General features: G+C 34.4%; 1 protein-coding gene across 5 annotated transcripts in view; it reads right to left on the bottom strand.

Annotated features, from left to right (window-relative positions):
* Positions 1–19,092, bottom strand: part of DOCK7 (dedicator of cytokinesis 7) — a 185,333-nt gene that overhangs the window by 134,516 nt on the left and 31,725 nt on the right. For all 5 annotated transcript variants that reach the window (XM_043877727.1, XM_043877728.1, XM_043877729.1 and 2 more), the window contains exons 3-11: positions 15,466–15,641; positions 15,222–15,290; positions 9,890–10,019; positions 9,583–9,795; positions 9,175–9,260; positions 8,326–8,392; positions 7,188–7,337; positions 3,378–3,458; positions 1,032–1,197 (exon numbers count right to left, since the gene is read on the bottom strand). In XM_043877727.1, coding sequence (XP_043733662.1) covers positions 1,032–1,197; positions 3,378–3,458; positions 7,188–7,337; positions 8,326–8,392; positions 9,175–9,260; positions 9,583–9,795; positions 9,890–10,019; positions 15,222–15,290; positions 15,466–15,641 — 1,138 coding nt within the window. The remainder of the gene's footprint in view (positions 1–1,031; positions 1,198–3,377; positions 3,459–7,187; positions 7,338–8,325; positions 8,393–9,174; positions 9,261–9,582; positions 9,796–9,889; positions 10,020–15,221; positions 15,291–15,465; positions 15,642–19,092) is intronic.

Genomic DNA, 19,092 nt, shown 5'->3' with positions numbered 1-19,092 from the left:
AGTCATTTATAAATTATAACTATTAATTATAACTTATGACAATACAAAAAAAGCTAGTTAAAAAATGAGCATCAAGTAAATAATAAGAAAAAAGTCATTAAAAAATGGGGAAATGATATAATTATATATTTCTCCAGAGAAGATATACAAACAATAAATGCATACAAAATGCAACTCAACATCATTAGCTATCAGGGAAAGGCAATTCCAAACCACAATGAGATACCACTTCATCTGCACTAGGATGGCTATATTCAAAGGACAGATAATAAAAGTACTGGCAAAGATGTGGAGAAACTGGAACCTTCATACACTGCTAGTGTAATTTTTAAATGGTGTGGCCACACTGGAAAATAGCCTGGCAGTTCTTCAAAGGTTAAGCAAAGAATTGTATTACCAGAAATTTCATTTCTAGCTATATGTCCAAGAGAAATGAAAGCATATATCCACACACAAGCCTATACATGAATTTTCCTTGCAGCATTATTTATAATAAACAAAAAGTTGAAACAATCCAAATGTCCATCAACTGATGAATGGATAATAAAATGTACTATATCCATACAAGGGACTATTATTCAGCAATAAAAAGTAATAAAATATTGATAACATTTACAACATGAATGAACCTTTCAAACATTATGCTAAGTGAAAGACGGTAGTCAAAAGATTACATATTGTATTAGTCTATCAATATGAAATGTCTGGCACAGGCAAATCCATACAGACTAAACAGATTACAGGTTGGTTAGCACTGAGTGTGGGGACTTGAGGAGGATAAACAGTGACCACCAGTGAGTATGAAAGTGTTTCAAAATTAGATTGTGGTGACAGTTGCAGAACCTTATGAATATAACAAAAAAACACTGAATTAGAAACCTTAAATGGGTAAATTATATGTGAATTACATCTCAATAAACCTGTTAAGGAGAAAAAGAATACCCTTTCAATGCCTCATTACATTGCAAAGTTGACAAAGCAAGCCTATGTAAGCAAAAACTAGATAACTATTTTATATAAAACACTCTTACCTCCAGTGCTTATTTCTACCTCTGTAGAATCTCTTTCCAAACTCCCAGCGCTGCTAACAATATTCATTAAATGGATTGCAGTCCAAGCAAAAGGCATGCGATACTTTCCAAGTCTTTGACAAAACTGATCAGCTTGACTTTTCAGCTTCTCCAATTTTTCCTTATTCTGTAAAACAAAACTTTATACATTATATGATTATGCTCAAAATAAACGAATTAAAGGCTATATCATAATATATAAAGGAAAATATAAAGGTTAACAATTTTCAATTCTCAGCAAGATGGAAAAACAATCCATACCTTTCAGCAACCAATTAACAGTGTGTGCATACATGCTAGTTTGCTTTAGTCATGTCTGACTCTTAGCGACCCTATGGACTGTAGCCTGCCAGTCTCCTCTGTCCATGGGATTCTCCAGGCAATACTGGATTTGGTTGCCATGCCCTCCTCCAGGGGATCTTTCCCACCCAGGGATTGAACTTGCATTTCCTGCCAGTTCCTACATTGCAGACTGATTCTTTACTGCTGAGCCACTGGGGAAGCCCCAACTAACAGTATATTAACTACTAAAGAACCTTAACCAGTTCTACAAATACATCTAAAAGTTTTTAAAATTTGTTTGTGATGATCTTATTTTGGAATAAAAGAAAGGAGAGTAAGTGTCAAGCATGTTTATGTACTGCATGTACTATTTTATGAACGAAATATAGCCATGTTACAGTCATCAACTGTCAATCACAAAATATTCCAGGTTATGACTTATTAAATTTTTTATTCTATAAAAAAAAAGATGGAAGCACTTGAGCCACTTTGAAATAATCACTAACTTATGACAACTATGATGTAGAAGTAGGTAGGGCAGAAACAGGCCAACAATAATATGTCCAGAATTGTGATAAAAGAAGCAAACAAAAAAAGTACCAGAGGACTAAACCCTTGAAAAAGACTAATAATCCAAACAGTACATGCTTATCTGGAAGACAACCTGAAGCTGGCTCAACTTTCAGGCTATCCCTAAAACACACACTAATGTGGCCTGCAATAGTCAATCCATAGTGCAAGAGTGAAAATCCATAACAAAATCTCTCACATGCTCTTTCCATATAGGATGTCAGTGAGGTCATACTCTAATGGCAGTGTCCTAACATGCGATTCAGGACTGAGAAAAGATGAAGGGATACCGAAATGATAAGAGAGTTTTTTGCTATATCTGCTATACCTCCAAAATAGGTCCTTGCTTTAGGAGTACTTACAGAGAATTAAGGGCCCATAATGAAATTATGTAAATACGTAAGGGAAGAGCGAAATAAGCCACAATGACACACCTATGAGTTTCATATAACAGAGAAAATTTAATTTGTAAAATGACGACCTGGGGAAAGCCAGAATACTTTAACCCTACTTTCAACCAGATATCTAGGATCTAGGAATCAGAGAACATCATGTGCTCAGATGTACCCATATTAGCAAAAAAGGCTAAATTCTTGTTACAAATCTCAGAAAAACAGAAAGCAACAATTTTCTAAATTTTGATGATTTGTCCAATACTCCTCAAGCACACTTCTCCTGCCTGTTTGACATTAAATCATATGTTCAAACATCCAAAAATCACCTTTTATTCTTATAGCTAACTCAGAGTATCTAGAATTGGGTACCAATTATTCACCAACTATTTTTGCTTTATAAGTTTATTCAAGTTCTATAAATTTGTTATCTGATGGCAAAGGGAAGAGTGTGTTTTCTATTTTTACAATATTCCTTATTTATCTGCCACTAGACTGATACCCAAAATATGTCTGCTTTGCTAGAAAAAGTTTCATCAAAATCACTGTTTGGTAAAAAAAAAGAAAAGAAAAATCACGGTCCAGTGGTTTGAATTCCACAAATCCACTGCACGGGGCATGGATCCCATTCTTGGCTGGGAATCCCAAAAGCTGCAAAACGTAGCCAAAAAAAAAAAAAAAAATTCACTATTTTGTAAATACAGAAAATTTTTCATTATTCAGGAATTAAACTGAATTACTTTCTCTCCAAGGAAAATAAAAATTTAAGAGTCAACTAGTTTGGGGGTTGGGGAGATGTCAAAGAATAGCATAGCACATGACTCAAACTAGGTGATGAAGGAAATAAAGAAGAAAGAAAACAAGTAGGCCATGAGAAAAAGAAAAGAAAATTTTAGTAGTAAAATCAGTAGTAAAATTATTTAATATGCTCAGTATAGCATCCTCTCAGATTATAATTTTGGAGATTAGAGATTATTTAGGGTTGGGTTTGGTGATCTGAGGGGAATGGACAGTGACTGCTAATGACTATGAAAGTGGGGGGAAATGAGGCATGAAATTCTACCTTGGTGGCATCTGCTTCTTTGAAAATCATATACGGTTCTGCACACTCTCCAATGTCTCCTTGCTGCAGCACTTTTTCTAGCTGTCAAAGGCAAAAAAAGGAAAGATTAATTAAGCTTAAAAATAAAAGCAATCAGCCTGGAATGCAAGGATAGTTCAACATACAAAAATCAATCAACTTAATATATCACATTAACAAAATAACAGAACAAAACCACATGATCATGTTAATTACTGCAGAAAAAAGAACTGGACAATTCAACACCCTTTCATGATTAAAAAAAAAAAAATTCAACAAACCTGGAAAAGAAGAAAACTACTCCAATATGAGCCCATCTATGAAAAGACCACATCTAACATCTTATTCAATGTTGAAAAACAGAAAGGTTTTCCTTTAGAATCAGAAACAGGATAAGAATGTTAACTTTTGCCAATTCTATTTAACAAAGTACTAGAAGTCTAAGCCAGAGCAATGTGACAAGAAAAAGGAAGCCCAAAAAAGAAACAAAAACATTCAAATTAAAAAAGGAAGAATTTAAATTATCTCTGTTTACAGACAACATGATCTTTTACAGAGAAAATCCTAATATTTCACAAAAAAACGATTTAGTTCAGTTCAGTCGCTCAGTCATATCCGACTTTTTGCGACCCCATGAACCGCAGCACGCCAGGCCTCCCTGTCCATCACCAACTCCCAGGGTCCATCCAAACCCATGTCCATTGAGTCAGTGATGACATCCAACCATCTCATACTCTGTCGTCCCCTTCTCCTCCTGCCCCCAATCCCTTCCAGCATCAGGGTGTTTCCCAATGAGTCAACTCTTCGCATCAGGTGGCCAAAGTATTGGAGTTTCAGCTTCAGCATCAGTCCTTCCAATGAACACCCAGGACTGATCTCCTTTAGGATGGACTGGTTGGATCTCCTTGCAGTCCAAGGGACTCTCAAGAGTCTTCTCCAACACCACAGTTCAAAAGCATCAATTCTTTTGCACTCAGCTTTCTTTATAGTCCAACTCTCACATCCATACATGACCACTGGGAAAACCACAGCCTTGACTAGACGGACCTTTGTTGACCAAGTAATATCTCTGCTTTTTAATATGCTGTCTAGGTTTGTCATAACTTTCCTTCCAAGGAGTAAGTGTCTTTTAACTTCATGGCTGCAATCACCATGGGCAGTGATTTTGGAGCCCAGAAAAATAAAGTCAACCACTGTTTCCACTGTTTCCCCATCTATTTGCCATGAAGTGATGGGACTGGGTACCATGATCTTAGTTTTCACAACTAATAAATAAATAAATTCAGCAAAGTTGCAGGATACAAAATGAACAAAAATCAGTTGTATATTTCTATAACAAGCAATTCAAAAAAGAAATTAAGAAAATAATTCCATTTATAATATCAAAAACAATAAAGTACTGAGGTATAAACCAAAGAGCTGAAAGATTTATAATCTGAAAACTAAAGAGTTAAATAATTTTCTACAAGAATGCCAAGACTATTCATTGGGGAAAGAACAGTTTTTCCAACAAATGGTGTTTTAAAAAACCCTGAATTCCTAAATACAAAAGAATAAAGTTGAACCCTTACATTATATACAAAAATTAACTCAAAACAGATCAAAGACTACCCCCCCCAAAAAAACCCTAACACTATAAAACTCCTAGAAGAAAAATAAAGGAAAAGCTTCATGTGAATAGATTTAGTAATATATTCTTGGATTTTACACAATAAAAGCAAAGGCAACAGACATAAAACTCATTAAACAAGATTACATCAAAATTTAAAACTTTTGTATATGATAGGACACAATCAACAAAGTGAAAAGGCAACTCACAGAATGAGAGAAAATATTTGTAAATCATATAATTGGTAAAGAATTAATATCCCAAACAGATAAAGAAATCCTACAACTCAACAAGAGAATAGCAAATAACCTGATTTTTAAATGAGCAAAGGATTTGAACAGACATTTCTCCAAAGAGCCAAACAAATGTCTAAGAAACATAACGAACACTCCCAACATCACTCATCAGTTTGCTGTTGTTATTTAGTTGTTAAGTTGTGCCTGACTCTTCTGTGACTTCATGGACTGTAGCCTGCCAGGCTCCTCTGTCCATGGGATTTCCCAGGCAAGAATACTAGAGTGGGTTACCAATTCCTTCTCCAGGGGAATCTGCCCGACCCAAGGACCGAACTGACATCGCCTGCATTAGCAGATGGATTCTTTATCACTGAGCCACCTGAGAGGCCCGTCACTTATCACTGGGCTTCCCTGGTGGCTCAGCGGTGTCCCTGGGCTTCCCTGCGATGCTGGTGATTTAACTGAATGAAGTATGTAAAGCAACTGACCGACCTGCAGACCCCTGGAAGGAGCACAAGCACCTACCAGAGTACAACCTAGGTCAGCTGACCACCAGACAACGCAGATGCATGAACTAAAACAATGCTTACTGCTGGATGCCACTGAGATTTTCGTCTTTTTGTTCTTGTAGAGGAATAACTAACTAATATATAGACCAAGGGAATTTTTCTCTCAAAAAACAAAATTATATTGCTGGACTATGATATAAGAAAATTTTTAAATATAATTTCTTTAAAATCTGTATACATCTTAACTTGTTCATATTTTTAAAATTACACAGAAATCTTTTTCTGTTTATATACAAACATTTATGTGTGTTTAGGTATATGTGTATGTATCTTACACAATTGGGACCATATGGTATGAATCATCTCACTTTCAAGCAGACAGTATTCCAATCATCATCACTATCTTTCTAGTTCATTCCCTCAAATATGTTCTATTTTATGAAAACTTACTATTTTCCCATGTAAAATAATGGTGTATACACATTTGTCAATTATTTTAATATCTAGAACTTTACTTATAAGTGAGTTTCTGAAGACCACTGCTGCTAAATCTTTGCTTGGAGAATTGTTCATTTTAACTAAGATTTATTTTAACCTGAATTCATAGGAATCTATCCACAAATTAGGACATTATTCCTGTGGGTAAATAAAATTCATTTCATGACAATCTACTTTATAACCTTATTAAAAAATTCATTACCTTTTTATGATAATTTTATATAAATAAAGGTAAAATGATTAAAGACTATATTTTAGGCAACTCTCAAGTCAAGGTCAAGTTAAGGTAAATTATTATTAAGTTATCCTAAGTGAGGTAGCTTAGTAATATTCAAATTTTAGTATCTGTAATCCTTATTCTTAAACTGATAGTCAAATCATAATGCTCCATGATTTCAATGATTTAGATTTTAATATTTATATAATTTAGGAACTGTATGATAAAACCACAGTATAGCTCCATATCCAAATAACCATAGATGGTTAATTTAATATGCCAACACAGCTAAGTTATCAAACACCAGTCAAGATGTTGCTGTGAAGGTATTTTTTTAGAGGTAATTAACTTTTAAATCAGTAGACTGAGTAAAGCAGATTACCCTTCATAATATGGGTGGGCCTTATCCAGTTAGTTGAAGACCTCAAGAACAAAGACTAAGTTTGCTCAAAGATGGATTCTCAAGACAACATAGCAATCCTCTATGTGTATATGTATCGTCTTCCTACTGATCTGTTTCTCTAGAGAATTCTAATAAAGCTGCCCACTCAAGAAAAATTTAGGTAGCACCTATTGTATACATCCAATATTATGTTAAAAAATATTAACATGAAAAAATAGGCAAAGATAAAATCTTTGGCCTTTAAAAGCTTGTAATATTGATAGGCAGACAAGTACACAGACATAACACAAATAAACAAATATATTTAACATTATTCTCACCTTTATTACAAGAAAAACATCTTGGGAAGGATAAGTGATAGAAAAAATAGCTGATCTTGCCAGGGTGGTAATGGCAGCAGGTGGTACATGTGGACGTAATAATCCTTTCATCTGCTCAGAATTAAGGTCAAAATAAAAGTTTTCTGAAATCTAAAAAACATATTCATTACGTTAAATTTAAAACCTGTGCATTTTATAAACACTCACAAAAATCACAAATATTCAGTCTTAAAATATTACAGATATTAAACAATTATACTAACATACAATGTACCTACATTTCACTATCAGTGAAGATATATAAAGATCTTTACATAACTAAATCAAAGCAAAACAAATTAATGCAAAAACATATTCTAAAGAACCATATCCCATACTCTTTTAGTAAGAAATTTAACTTTTGATAAAGTATATAAAGAAACTATTATTAAATGTATGACAAAACCCACTGGGAAAAAAAAAATAAATAAAATTAAAAAAAAAAAGAAACTATTATTAATATGAGTTACCCAAAGTTGAGTCTTTGAAAACTTAAATAAGATTTCAGAAGATGTGATCAAGTAAATACAAGATGCTGGAGTAGAGTTCCACTATAGAAATCCACACTATACACTGACGGCAGAAGTCATTAAAGGCATTTCAACTTTCTACTACAAGGTAGGCTTAGAATACTAAAAATGCTGCATGATAAGTCCTCTGAAAAACTCCTAAGTGTAACAAAGACATAACAGCAAAACCAAGAGCAATATTTTAGACAAGAATATTTAAAATATAAATAAATGATCTTTTAATAATAGCTAGTGAGAATTTTAAAATTACATCAACAAAACTTCACTGTCACCATCAATCTAACTCTTTATACATCATTTGCCTAAGATGCTTTTCTTATATTTTTTCTATTTCTTACACTAAAAGAAAGTTGCTCCTGCTACTCCTTTTCAGAACTCTTTCAATGAAACAAAAAATAAGTCAACTAAACTATTTTACAGTAGGAAAATAATGTCTCACAGTTCTATCTTCTTTTTTAAAAAATCCATGTTTAATAAGTCTCAAAAAATTATCTTATAAAACAAATTATAAACAGGTTTCTGAACCTCTGATTGGGACAAAAGACTACGTTCAAATTATATAACCTTACCTTTTTCTTTTCTTTCACATCATATAAAGCCAAACTTGCAAAAATGGGTTCAATTTCAATCTCAAACCTTTAGGAAGGAGAAGGATGAGTTTTAAATATATACATAAAATACACAGTTTGAGAGAAATTCTCATTCCAAAAATAAATTCTCTCTATACCCTGTACTTTTCTCTACCTGTGCTATTCCACCTATACTACCCATCTTCCTTGAACACACTTTCCCATGTATATCTTCCAGTCTAAATCAACTATTAGCACATACTTCAAAAGCTTAAAAAAAAAGTCCACCCCCTGGTGGCGCTAGTGGTAAAGAACCGGCCTGCCAACGCAGGAGACAGAGACGTGGATTTGATCCCTGAGTCGGGAAGATCCCTTGGAGAAAAGCATGGCAACCTGCTCCAGTATTCCTGCGTGGAGAATCCCATGGAAAGAGGAGCCCACGGGATACCATCCACAGCATCACAAAGAATCGGACACGAATGAAGCGACTTAATACACACCATGAAACAAATATAAAATCAACTCTAAGGAAAAAGATACTACTGATATTCCTCAAGTCAAGAACAGTGTCTGATAAATACTTCAGATTTCAGTGGATGTGTTTTCAAGTTTTAAGACAATTATATAGCTGAGGCAAAGAGTCATCTTCATCTGTGAGCCAAAAGTGCTCTAAAGTTCAGCTTCACAGGTAAGATTAAATGCTTGGGAGCATTTAAAATTATGTATAGGACAATCCTTTTCCAAAGGACAGAAACACAAGTATAATATCCACTAGGATTTTTTTATACTGGTACTCAAAACATTATTCCAGAAAAGAAAAGTTATATAGTAAACAAAACAAATACTCACTTGAGTGATAAACATTTTACAAGAAGTCTTTGACCAAAATGTTCTTTGGGCACATCAGGAACACTAAGTCGTTCTATTGGCTCTTCCTGCAAATTGACAAGCAACACCCAAATGAATATGCTTACCATGTCTCAACCCTTTACAGTTTATTTTTTAAGAACTTATTTTATTAACCTACTACTTTTAGTCTTCACAAGTAAGCAAAGAAAAGAATGGCCTATTTATGCTCAAACAAAAGTCATTAGATTGTAAGTGTGCTCAATTATATTTCATTTACAAAAAGCAGAGCTATATTTCCATTAAGTTTTATTCCCTACATTTATCATAAAACTATTAATATATACAGTTCATACTCCCAAAACATCTATCTCTATAATCTTTTGCTTCTTTATATCCAAATATCTATACCTCATCTGGTGATGGATGCAAGGCAAAGAGTTCCTTGTGACGATTTGATTTCCTTTGGTCATCATTCTGACGGTCTATTTCTTCATTTGGAGTTCGATCAAGTAAATTGGGAAGCAAAGCATCAGGAAGTGAATTTTTCAAGTCAAAAATACTGCAGGCCCAGCTACCCCTTGGAGTATCGTCTATCGACATTGAACGTCTTTTAAGATCATCCTGCCATGCAAAACATTAAATATATTAATCAATGAATAAAAAATAAACTATTTTAAAAGAACGCCTTATAGTCATTTAAAAATAAAAGTATTACTTGTTCATCCTGGTAGTTGTTGCCATCTGGAGCTTCATCTGATTCAAACACCTGCTTCGGCAAACCTTTTTGCCTTTCTTTCTGTTTATCTAATGTATTAGGATTAAATCCTGTTCCCAGTTTATGATATCTATTCAAAATAAAATAGTTAAGTAAATATCAATTTTCTGAAAATTTTTCACTTTCATCATCATTATATAATAAGCTAACTCTTCTTTATACCATTTCTCTACATAGTAAGAATATATTCTGGCAGTTTTGAGTATATTAAACATTTAAGAAGAAGAAGTGAAGTCACCCAGTCGTGTCCAACTCTTTGCAAGCCCATGGACTGTGGCCTGCCAGGCTCCTCCATCCATTGGATTTTCCAGGCAAGGATACTGGAGTGGGCTGCCATTTCCTTCTCCAGGGGATCTTCCCGACCCAAGGACTGAACTGGGGCCTCCCACATTATAGTCAGACTCCTTAACATCTGAGCCGCCAGGGGAGTCCCATTACACATATAACCAAAGGTTTAAGAAAACGTCCGTTCAAAGTTCCTTTAATCCAACTAGACAGCAGATTATGAGTTTCCAGAGGTAAATCATAATGTTCTTCTTTTCATGACAATCCTGTAGATATACTGCAATTTAAGTTGTACTTTCAATTAAGAAAACTGGTCAGTAAAAGGAAATGATGGGAAGCCAGGTTAAAAATAAAATGAAAGAGTAGAAAATATAAACTGCGTTCATAACAGTATAAATATTTAAAAGGCAAAATATATAGAGAGCATTCAACCATAAAGTTCCAAACATCCAAAAAAAATTTTTGCTATATCTCATTATGTATAAAAGATCTCAAGCAACCGAAAGCTTCAGACTTCTAAAATGAAAAACAGTAAGATCTACACCATTTTGTGTGTGTGTGTGTGTGTATACTTAACATATATTGTTATATAATATATATGTATTAGGCTAAGAACTCTTAAATTAATACAAGCTTTTTTCCAAACAACCCAATATCCAAGATTACCAAAGACACTACAATCAAGAGCATTTACTGTGCCATACCCCATATAGTCACACTGGGGGAAATTTTAATTGAAGTATAAACAATTATAATTACCAGAGGATATTACGGTTTATCAGTCAATTGATGACACAGTAAATAAACACACTCGACACGAATTATTCACATTGTGTCTTATTGCTAAAGGTACTGAAATAGCAACTACATCATGTTCATATCATAGCATAATCATAGAATAAAAGACAGCAGTTTTCTCTGGAAGAACCAAAATAAAGATATGCAATATAGAAACATCAAAGGTATTACTCAAAAGCAGATGTTCCAGTATTTCATGAGAGTTTAAAATGCCTTAATTTGTATAAAAGTGTTTGTAAAGTGACAAAGTTTGAATTCAAACACAAGCCTGATTAACTAAAAACCACGTTAACTAAGGACAAATAGATAAAACTTTATAGCCAAAACCATCACTAGATAATTTTTGAAAGATACTGAACTGTTTTCTAGTTTTTGTATCTTTTGTTCTCAATGGAAATATTTGCATTTACCTTAAAGGACAGAATACACCGTTGCTTTTCTATATGAAAAAATTTTCTTTAAAAATATTTTATTATTACAGAACCAATCCATGTTCATTGCTGAAAATTTAAAAATACAGACTTGTAAAAGTAAAATCATTATATTTCTGCTACTCAGAGATTATCAGTGTTGAACACTCCTATTATTTAACTAACTCGACCTTTTCCTAGATGTATGTACAATCATAAAATATATATATATTATGTACACACATACATACTTATAGTATTTGTATTTTTTAATAAAAATGAGATACAAAAAAAAAAATGAGATACAGTGGAAGAAAGTACCTTCATTTGTGAAGTTTTATATCTAAGCTACTCTGATAAGCCAGAACACTGCTGAATTTTATGTTCTAAAAAATCAATAGTATGCAATTCAAGAGTACCAAGACGAAGGACATGATTTATGACTAACACTCTTCTGTGTGATCATTCTGTTCCTCTAGTTAGTTGCTGTAAGGCTCTACATGATCATCCATCTACTACCACCATTTCTTTGACTTTGTATCTTAGCATTCTCTCCTTCAAGTTATTCTGTTCCAGCCACATCGACCATTTGGTACTTCTTAAAACATTCCTAGCATGCTTCCAATATGGAACCATTGCATGTACTGCTCTTTCTCTGTCGAATATACTCTTTCCCATGATATACAGATGGCTTACTGCTTAAATTCCTTTAGGTCTTTGCTCAAATTCATCTTATCAGAAAGGCCTCTTCTGATTAGTTATATAAAGTAGAAACACCTCTGCTTGGCTTGCCCTACCCCCACATATTACTTTCTTTCTCTACAAGACTTCCCTCCACCACAACTATTAAATATTTATCTGTGTTTGTTTATTGTCTATTGCCCTCAACCCCCAAGTAGAATGCAGGCTCCATGAAGGCATGGAGTTTGTTTTGTTGACTCATGTATCATCACTGCTTAGTACAGTGCCTGACACTTACTAGCCTCACAGTAAGTATGTTTTGAATAAATGAATGAATATTAAGTACTTTCTATCCTTTTACCCTTCTGTGCTGAATTATGGAAGGATTTTTTGGTTTCATCTCACAACTTACTATCCCACTTTTCAGACACATCTACTCCACCATTAAACCCATCCACTGAGTTTTAAATTTTTTTTCACTGAACAAATTTTTCACTTCCATAGATAACTAGTTGATTTTTTATATGGTTACAGTATCTTTTCATATCTCTTTGAGGATATTAATTATACATATGGTTCTTGATCTGTGTTCTATTAACTATTTCCTAAATCATTAGTTCTTTTATTTGTGATAATTTGATAATTTGAAATTTGATAATTTGTGGTAATTCTTTCAAGTTCCCTTTGGTTTAGATTGGTTGTATGTGCTCAATCATGTCCGACTCTTTGAGACCCCATAGACTGCAGCCCACCAGGCTCCTATGTCCATGGAGTTTCCTAGGCAAGAATACTGCAGTGGGTTGCCATTCCCTACTCCAGGGGACCTGCCCAACCCAGGTATTTATCCCACATTCCTTGTCTCTCCTGCATTGGCAGGCAGTTTCTTTACCAACTGCACCACCTTGGAAGCCCAAGTGCACTGGTTTCCATCAACTAGCTGGCCATTCTAGGTTCTAACGCTCATTTTTTAATTTGCAAGTGCGTATCTGTCTGGGAAATACTGTATCTCCTTAGCCAAACACATACCCAGTGATTACGGAGAAAAGGCACCTCGTGATTTCAAGGCAGAGTCTGACGGTCTTCTGGGTATGAAGGCTCCTTCTTCTTATTCCAAGGTATGCCCACCCTGGGCACTACACTATGACCTCTGTGGTGTGCTTAGGCAGTCATGTTAACTCTCTGCAACCCCACGGACTGTAGCCTGCCGGGCTCCTCAGTTCACGGGGATTCTCCAGGCAAGAATACTAGCGTGGGTTTCATGCCCTCCTCCAGGGCATCTTCCCAATCCAGGTCTCCCACATCGCAGGAAGATTGTTCACCATCTGAGCCACCAGGGAAGCACTAGGTTCTCAAGCCCCCACTATTCGTGCTCTTAAAATAGGGATACTTCTACTCCCATGTCTATGCATAAAGGCATAGGAGGTTTTAAAATAACCAAATGTCCATTTACCCCAGGTCCCCCTTCTACTGCCTGTATTCACTGAGCCTAACATTCTATTGAACCTTGGGCATGTATTTTCTCTGTGGATTATTTTGTACTATGGTTTTTTACTGTTTCCAATCACACCTATCTTTTATATTTCAGGGATACTTTAAAACCTCTAGATTACCAAAAGTACCCCTTTCATCTTCCATTTACCACTAAAAATAATATCTAGTATAACAGAAAAAAATATAAGCATTAGAATTTGATGCCCCTAGGTTCTAATCCTAGCGACCCCACTTTTTGGCTATGTGACCTCAAAGAAATTACTTAACTACTCTAAGCCTAAGTTACCTTATCTGTTGGGATCTTAAATGAGCATAAAGTACCCAATAAAATGCCCAGCATATAGCAAAAAAACCCATAAATGTTAACTACCATACCCTCATGGCTTAAATCAAGGTGAGCAACCCCATGATTACAGTTAAGTAGCAGATTCCAGATTCCATGAAGTTAATATATTTTGCAACTAATCTCTTTTTGTTAACATTTCTGATTATAAGCTTCCAACATACAAGCAGAAGTAAAGACTTTTGAGTTATCTGACAGAGGAACAGTCTTCTTCAGTAATCTGTAAAATCTGGCTATTGAAATACTTATCAAAATTGTAAGTTCATAAAAACAGCTCTTCTTTATAAAGGGTAGCAGACTGTGCTTTTATTAGGTCACACTAAAACTAAAAAGCATGTCAGCGGTATCCCCAAGAGTGATGCTTAGCACAATATTAAACGCAGTGAAATAAGACAGAAGGGCAACACAATAAGCAATGAACACATCACTGTTGCTAGTACAATTTAGCACAGAAAAATTCATTTCTCAAAACTGTAATGTCTTAACAGAATTTTCCACTACTTCAGTAATTATTCTTCCTTTAGAAAAATAGAATGAGGCCAAGAACATTCAGCACAAAGACCCTTTTCACTATGCAAGAGAGCAAAGGAGAAGTAATTTTATTTCTTAATCTGACTTGATATTTCAAAAACCATCCACTAGGAACATATTTTGTGGTAAATCATTATTTTTACAAATACTTACTTGACTGGATATACAGGTCAAGGACCTATAAATATTCAGCTGGTTAATAAACGGCCAAGACCTTTCAAACAGCCTGATCTAGAAAACTAGCTGTTAAATTTAACTTAATCAATTCAATAAATTGGATCCATTTGACAAATATAAACTATTCATCAATATTTACCCATGATTTCCCAAAAGAATAATACTACAAGTCATTATTATTACATATTACTAGTAATTATTAATGATCTGTGATAATATAGGAATACTATCCCCAATTCAGTTCAGTTCAGTCGCTCAGTCGTGTCCAACTCTTTGCAACCCCATGGACCACAGAACACCAGGCTTCCCTGTACATCACCAACTCCCAGAGATTACTTAAACTCATGTCCATCGAGTATTATTTTATAAGGAAAATAAGAGAAAGTTAAGTGTGGAACTTCTAAGGAGAAAATATGTATATGCAAAAGTTCTTCTATTACTTTTTCAGCTATTTTTCAAATAAATTTTCAGTTCTCATAATTAGCAGTAACCTACCTTAGTCAATTTATAGATCCTGCTCAGTATTTTTAAATATCACAATGAATATACAACTTACTTTCTGATCACAATTGCCCAGTCTTCTGTATAACTTCTAATACAATCTCTAACATGTGGATCCATTTCACTGTTTTAAAAAAGAAAATATATTTATAATTTAAACAGGAAAGCACTGATGTTTATGAATTTTGCTGCTGCATTCTTGTTGAATACCACCACAAGAAGCAGAATCTGAATAAAACAATGTAAGGTAGTTGTTTTATAGTTATACTAAAACCAGAAATAGGTAGATGTCTCCTTACCTTTCTTCAGGTACAGCTGAGACAAGAGTTCTACAGTCCCTAGGACTATAAACCACTTCAATATCATCTGGAGGGAATTCAACCAAATCCCGTAAAGGTCCAGAATCCACAGCTAAAGGATGAGTAAGGAGGTAATCTTCCAAATCCACTGGGTCCACTGCTTCAGTAAGTGGCACCTTTATAAAGAGGGGTGGGTCAGAGAGGTGGGTAGAAAGGAACAGATGGATACAAGAATTTTAAAACTTTAAATAAAGCATATTTATTATTTGAAAAAATATATTTTTCTCCAGTTTTCTCTAAAATGTCAACAGATAGATATTCAGCCAGATGCGCTAAAGAAATCACAGGTGTTGGCCTTCCTATAGTTCTTCGTGCTTGAGTCAAACTCTCTTTTGATCTTCTTGCTTCGATTTTGCCCTTAACTCCCACATAAAAACAGTAAGATAATTAACAGGTTTATAATATTTAACAATGACAAAGTGCTCGTTGAAGGAATTCTTTTTCATAATTTGGAATTTTCATTTCTAAGTTTCCTAATGGTGTCTTTACTGTTACTGCTGATTATAGTAAAAACATATAACATACTGTGGTAGGCTGAAAAATGGCCCTCCAAAAGATCGCCACATCCCAATCCACGAACTTTAAATGTCAAAATAAATAGATAAATAAAATACAAAATAAAACACTGTTTGAAGATACCATTAAGGATCTTAAAATAGGGACATTATCCTGGATTATCTGAGTGGGTCCAAAATGCAATCATATATATCCTTATACAAAGACAGAGGGAGACATGGGCCACACCAAGGGGAAAACCATATGAAGAAACGGAAAAGAGAGATTTGAAGATTCTCGCCTTAATGACGGAAGTGATATAGCCACAAGCAGCCATCAGAATCTGGAAGAAGCAATAAAATGATACTAAAAGGAGCCTCTGAAGAACATGTGCCAATACTCTGATTTCTACCCATTGATACTGATTCGAAACTTCTGGACTCCAGCATTGTGAGAGAGTACATTTCTGTTGTTTTAAGCCACCTAGCTTGCTGTAATTTGTTTCAGCACCCAAAGAAACTAACACAGACCATATTAGCAATAACAGTATTTGTGGCATTCCGTGGCCAAGCTGAAATAATAGTTTTCATTAAGGTGTTCTACTTGTCTAATTCAAGAAAGAAAAATTATTCAGGCAAAACTATAAAGGATCTTATCTTTTCATATAGTAACAAAAAATGTGCAGCTGTAGATCAATGAAAATAAGAATATGTTATTTTTCAAGATATTCAATTGGGTAAAAAATACTGCAACTTGCTACCATGCAAGTTCACATTACTACAAAGTAGGTGCTTTAACCTAAACTTCTCTGGACTGAACAACTAAACAGAGTTGTTAAAACAATATTTTAAAGATATTAAGTAAAATACTGAATAACTATAATATCATAAACACTCAAAAGACAGTAACAATTACTGTCATTATCTTTATGTGTTTTCTCATTTAAACCTCCCCCAAATCCTGTAAGTTAGAGATAATTACTATTTCAGTTCTACAAATAAAGGCAATTGTGGTCAAAGAAGTTAACTTCTGGAAATAACAGCCACAAAATGATGGAGCAAAATTTCAAATTGAGTCTTCAAAGTCTAAAATTCATGGTTTTCTCTCATAAGCATTCTATCTCACTATTTCATCAAGTACATAAATACACTATCATGACATTCTTTGTAGAAGCAAAGAAGCAATTCATCAAGGAAAGGGAAATCTTTTTCAATTACTGCTGCTGGGAAAGTTGGATAACTGTATGGGGGGAGAGGGGAATGAACCTCAATCCTTACATCACAACATGTCCAAAATCTAAACCGAGATGGAGCATAGAAACAAACATAAATGCTAAAACTACAAAGCTGCTAGAAGAAAACAGAATATCTTCAGAATATAGAAGTAGGCAGAGGTTTATACTTAGGTCTTTGATCCATTCTGAGTTTATCTTTGTGTATGGTGTTAGAAAGTATTCTGATTTCATTCTTTTGCATGCAGCTGTCCAATTTTCCTAGCACTACTTATTGAAGAGACTCTCAACACTAAATGACAGAGAAGATAAATGATCTTGTTTACCAAAGTCACAATGAAAGTCACTGGTTTTCTAGATGTACTGTTAGCTAGACTTGGAGCAAGGAAATAAGTATATGTTTGCTACAACTGTCTCCACTCTCCCTGCCTCCCATCAGAGACAACTGCCTGGGCTAGTTTTCGGATATAGTGGTAAGATGCTTACACTATATATTATTTTGCAAGATGCTTACAACTATATATTATTTTGCAAGACTCCAGAGAAAGATCCTGTATTTACAGACCCAAGGGAGGAGACTGAAAAATGATTTTATAATAGAAAGTGACTAGACAGTAAGCAGGGTTAAAGGGTGACAAGAAGAAGCAACAGTGAAGCACTAGAGTCTCTTACAGGCAATGTGAGACACTGTCTTACTTCAACAATCACTGTATTGGAATTGTGACTGATGTGTTTAGTGTTAAGATCTCTTTCAAACTCTTCAGGTACACCATCAAAATTCTTGTATTTGATTAGTAGTTGTTTCGGGCTACAGGGAAGGGGGATTAAAGGGTGATAGCCAAAGATTTCTTTTTGAGGTAATGAAAATGTTTTAAATTGACCATTATGATGGTTGCATATACCTGTGAATATATTAAATCCACTGAATCATAAATTAAATGGGTGAACTGTATGGTTATGTGAAATAAATCTCAATTTAAAGCCATTAAAAAAATTGAAACAGAATCTAATCATACACAGAAAATATAGAAGATAGGAAAACAAGTGTACAAGGAAGAAATTTCAAAAAAGTTGAATCAGAATCTAATCAGTTACAGGAAATACAGGAAATAGAAAAACAAGTCTACAAGGAAGTATACATAAAATCCAAAAGGCAGGAAACTGTAAGACAACTAATCCAATTTCCTCAGCAAGTCAATGGCACAAAAACAAACTTAATAGTTGGGGGAGGGAATAGTATCCTACTGTATAGATACGCTCCATCTTCTTTATCCATTCATCTGTTAATGGACAGTCGGGTTGCTTCTATACATTGGCTATTGTTAGTAATGTTGCTAGGAACACTGGGGTGTACCTTCTTGAATTAGTGTTTTCATTTCTTCAGATAAATACCCAAAAGTGGAACTGCTGGATCATATGGCCTTTTGAGGAACCTCCATACTGTTTTCTCCACTGGCTATACCACTTTACATTCCCACCAACAGTGCTCAAAGGTTCCCTTTTCTCCATATCCTTGCCAGCATTTACTATCACTTGTTGATGATAAACAACATCAAGGTTGGTTATTATCAACCTTATCACTTCTTGATGCTGCTGCTAAGTCACTTCAGTCATGTGCACTTCTTGATGATAACCATTCTAACAGGTATGAGGGAATATTCTCATCATGGTTTTAATTTCCATTTCCTTGATGATTAGTGATGTTGAGCACCGTTTCATGTATCTGTTAGTCATCTGGATGACTTCTTTGGAAAAAATGTCCATTTAGTTCTTCTGCCCATTTTTAATTGGATTGCCTTTTTGCTATTAAGTTGCATGAGCTCTTTATATATTTTGGAATC

The sequence above is a fragment of the Cervus elaphus genome, chromosome 20 (genome assembly GCF_910594005.1).
Source record: "Cervus elaphus chromosome 20, mCerEla1.1, whole genome shotgun sequence".
Taxonomy (NCBI): domain Eukaryota; kingdom Metazoa; phylum Chordata; class Mammalia; order Artiodactyla; family Cervidae; genus Cervus; species Cervus elaphus.
Note: the sequence above shows the minus strand (reverse complement) of the source record. Positions and strands in the feature narration are given on the sequence as shown.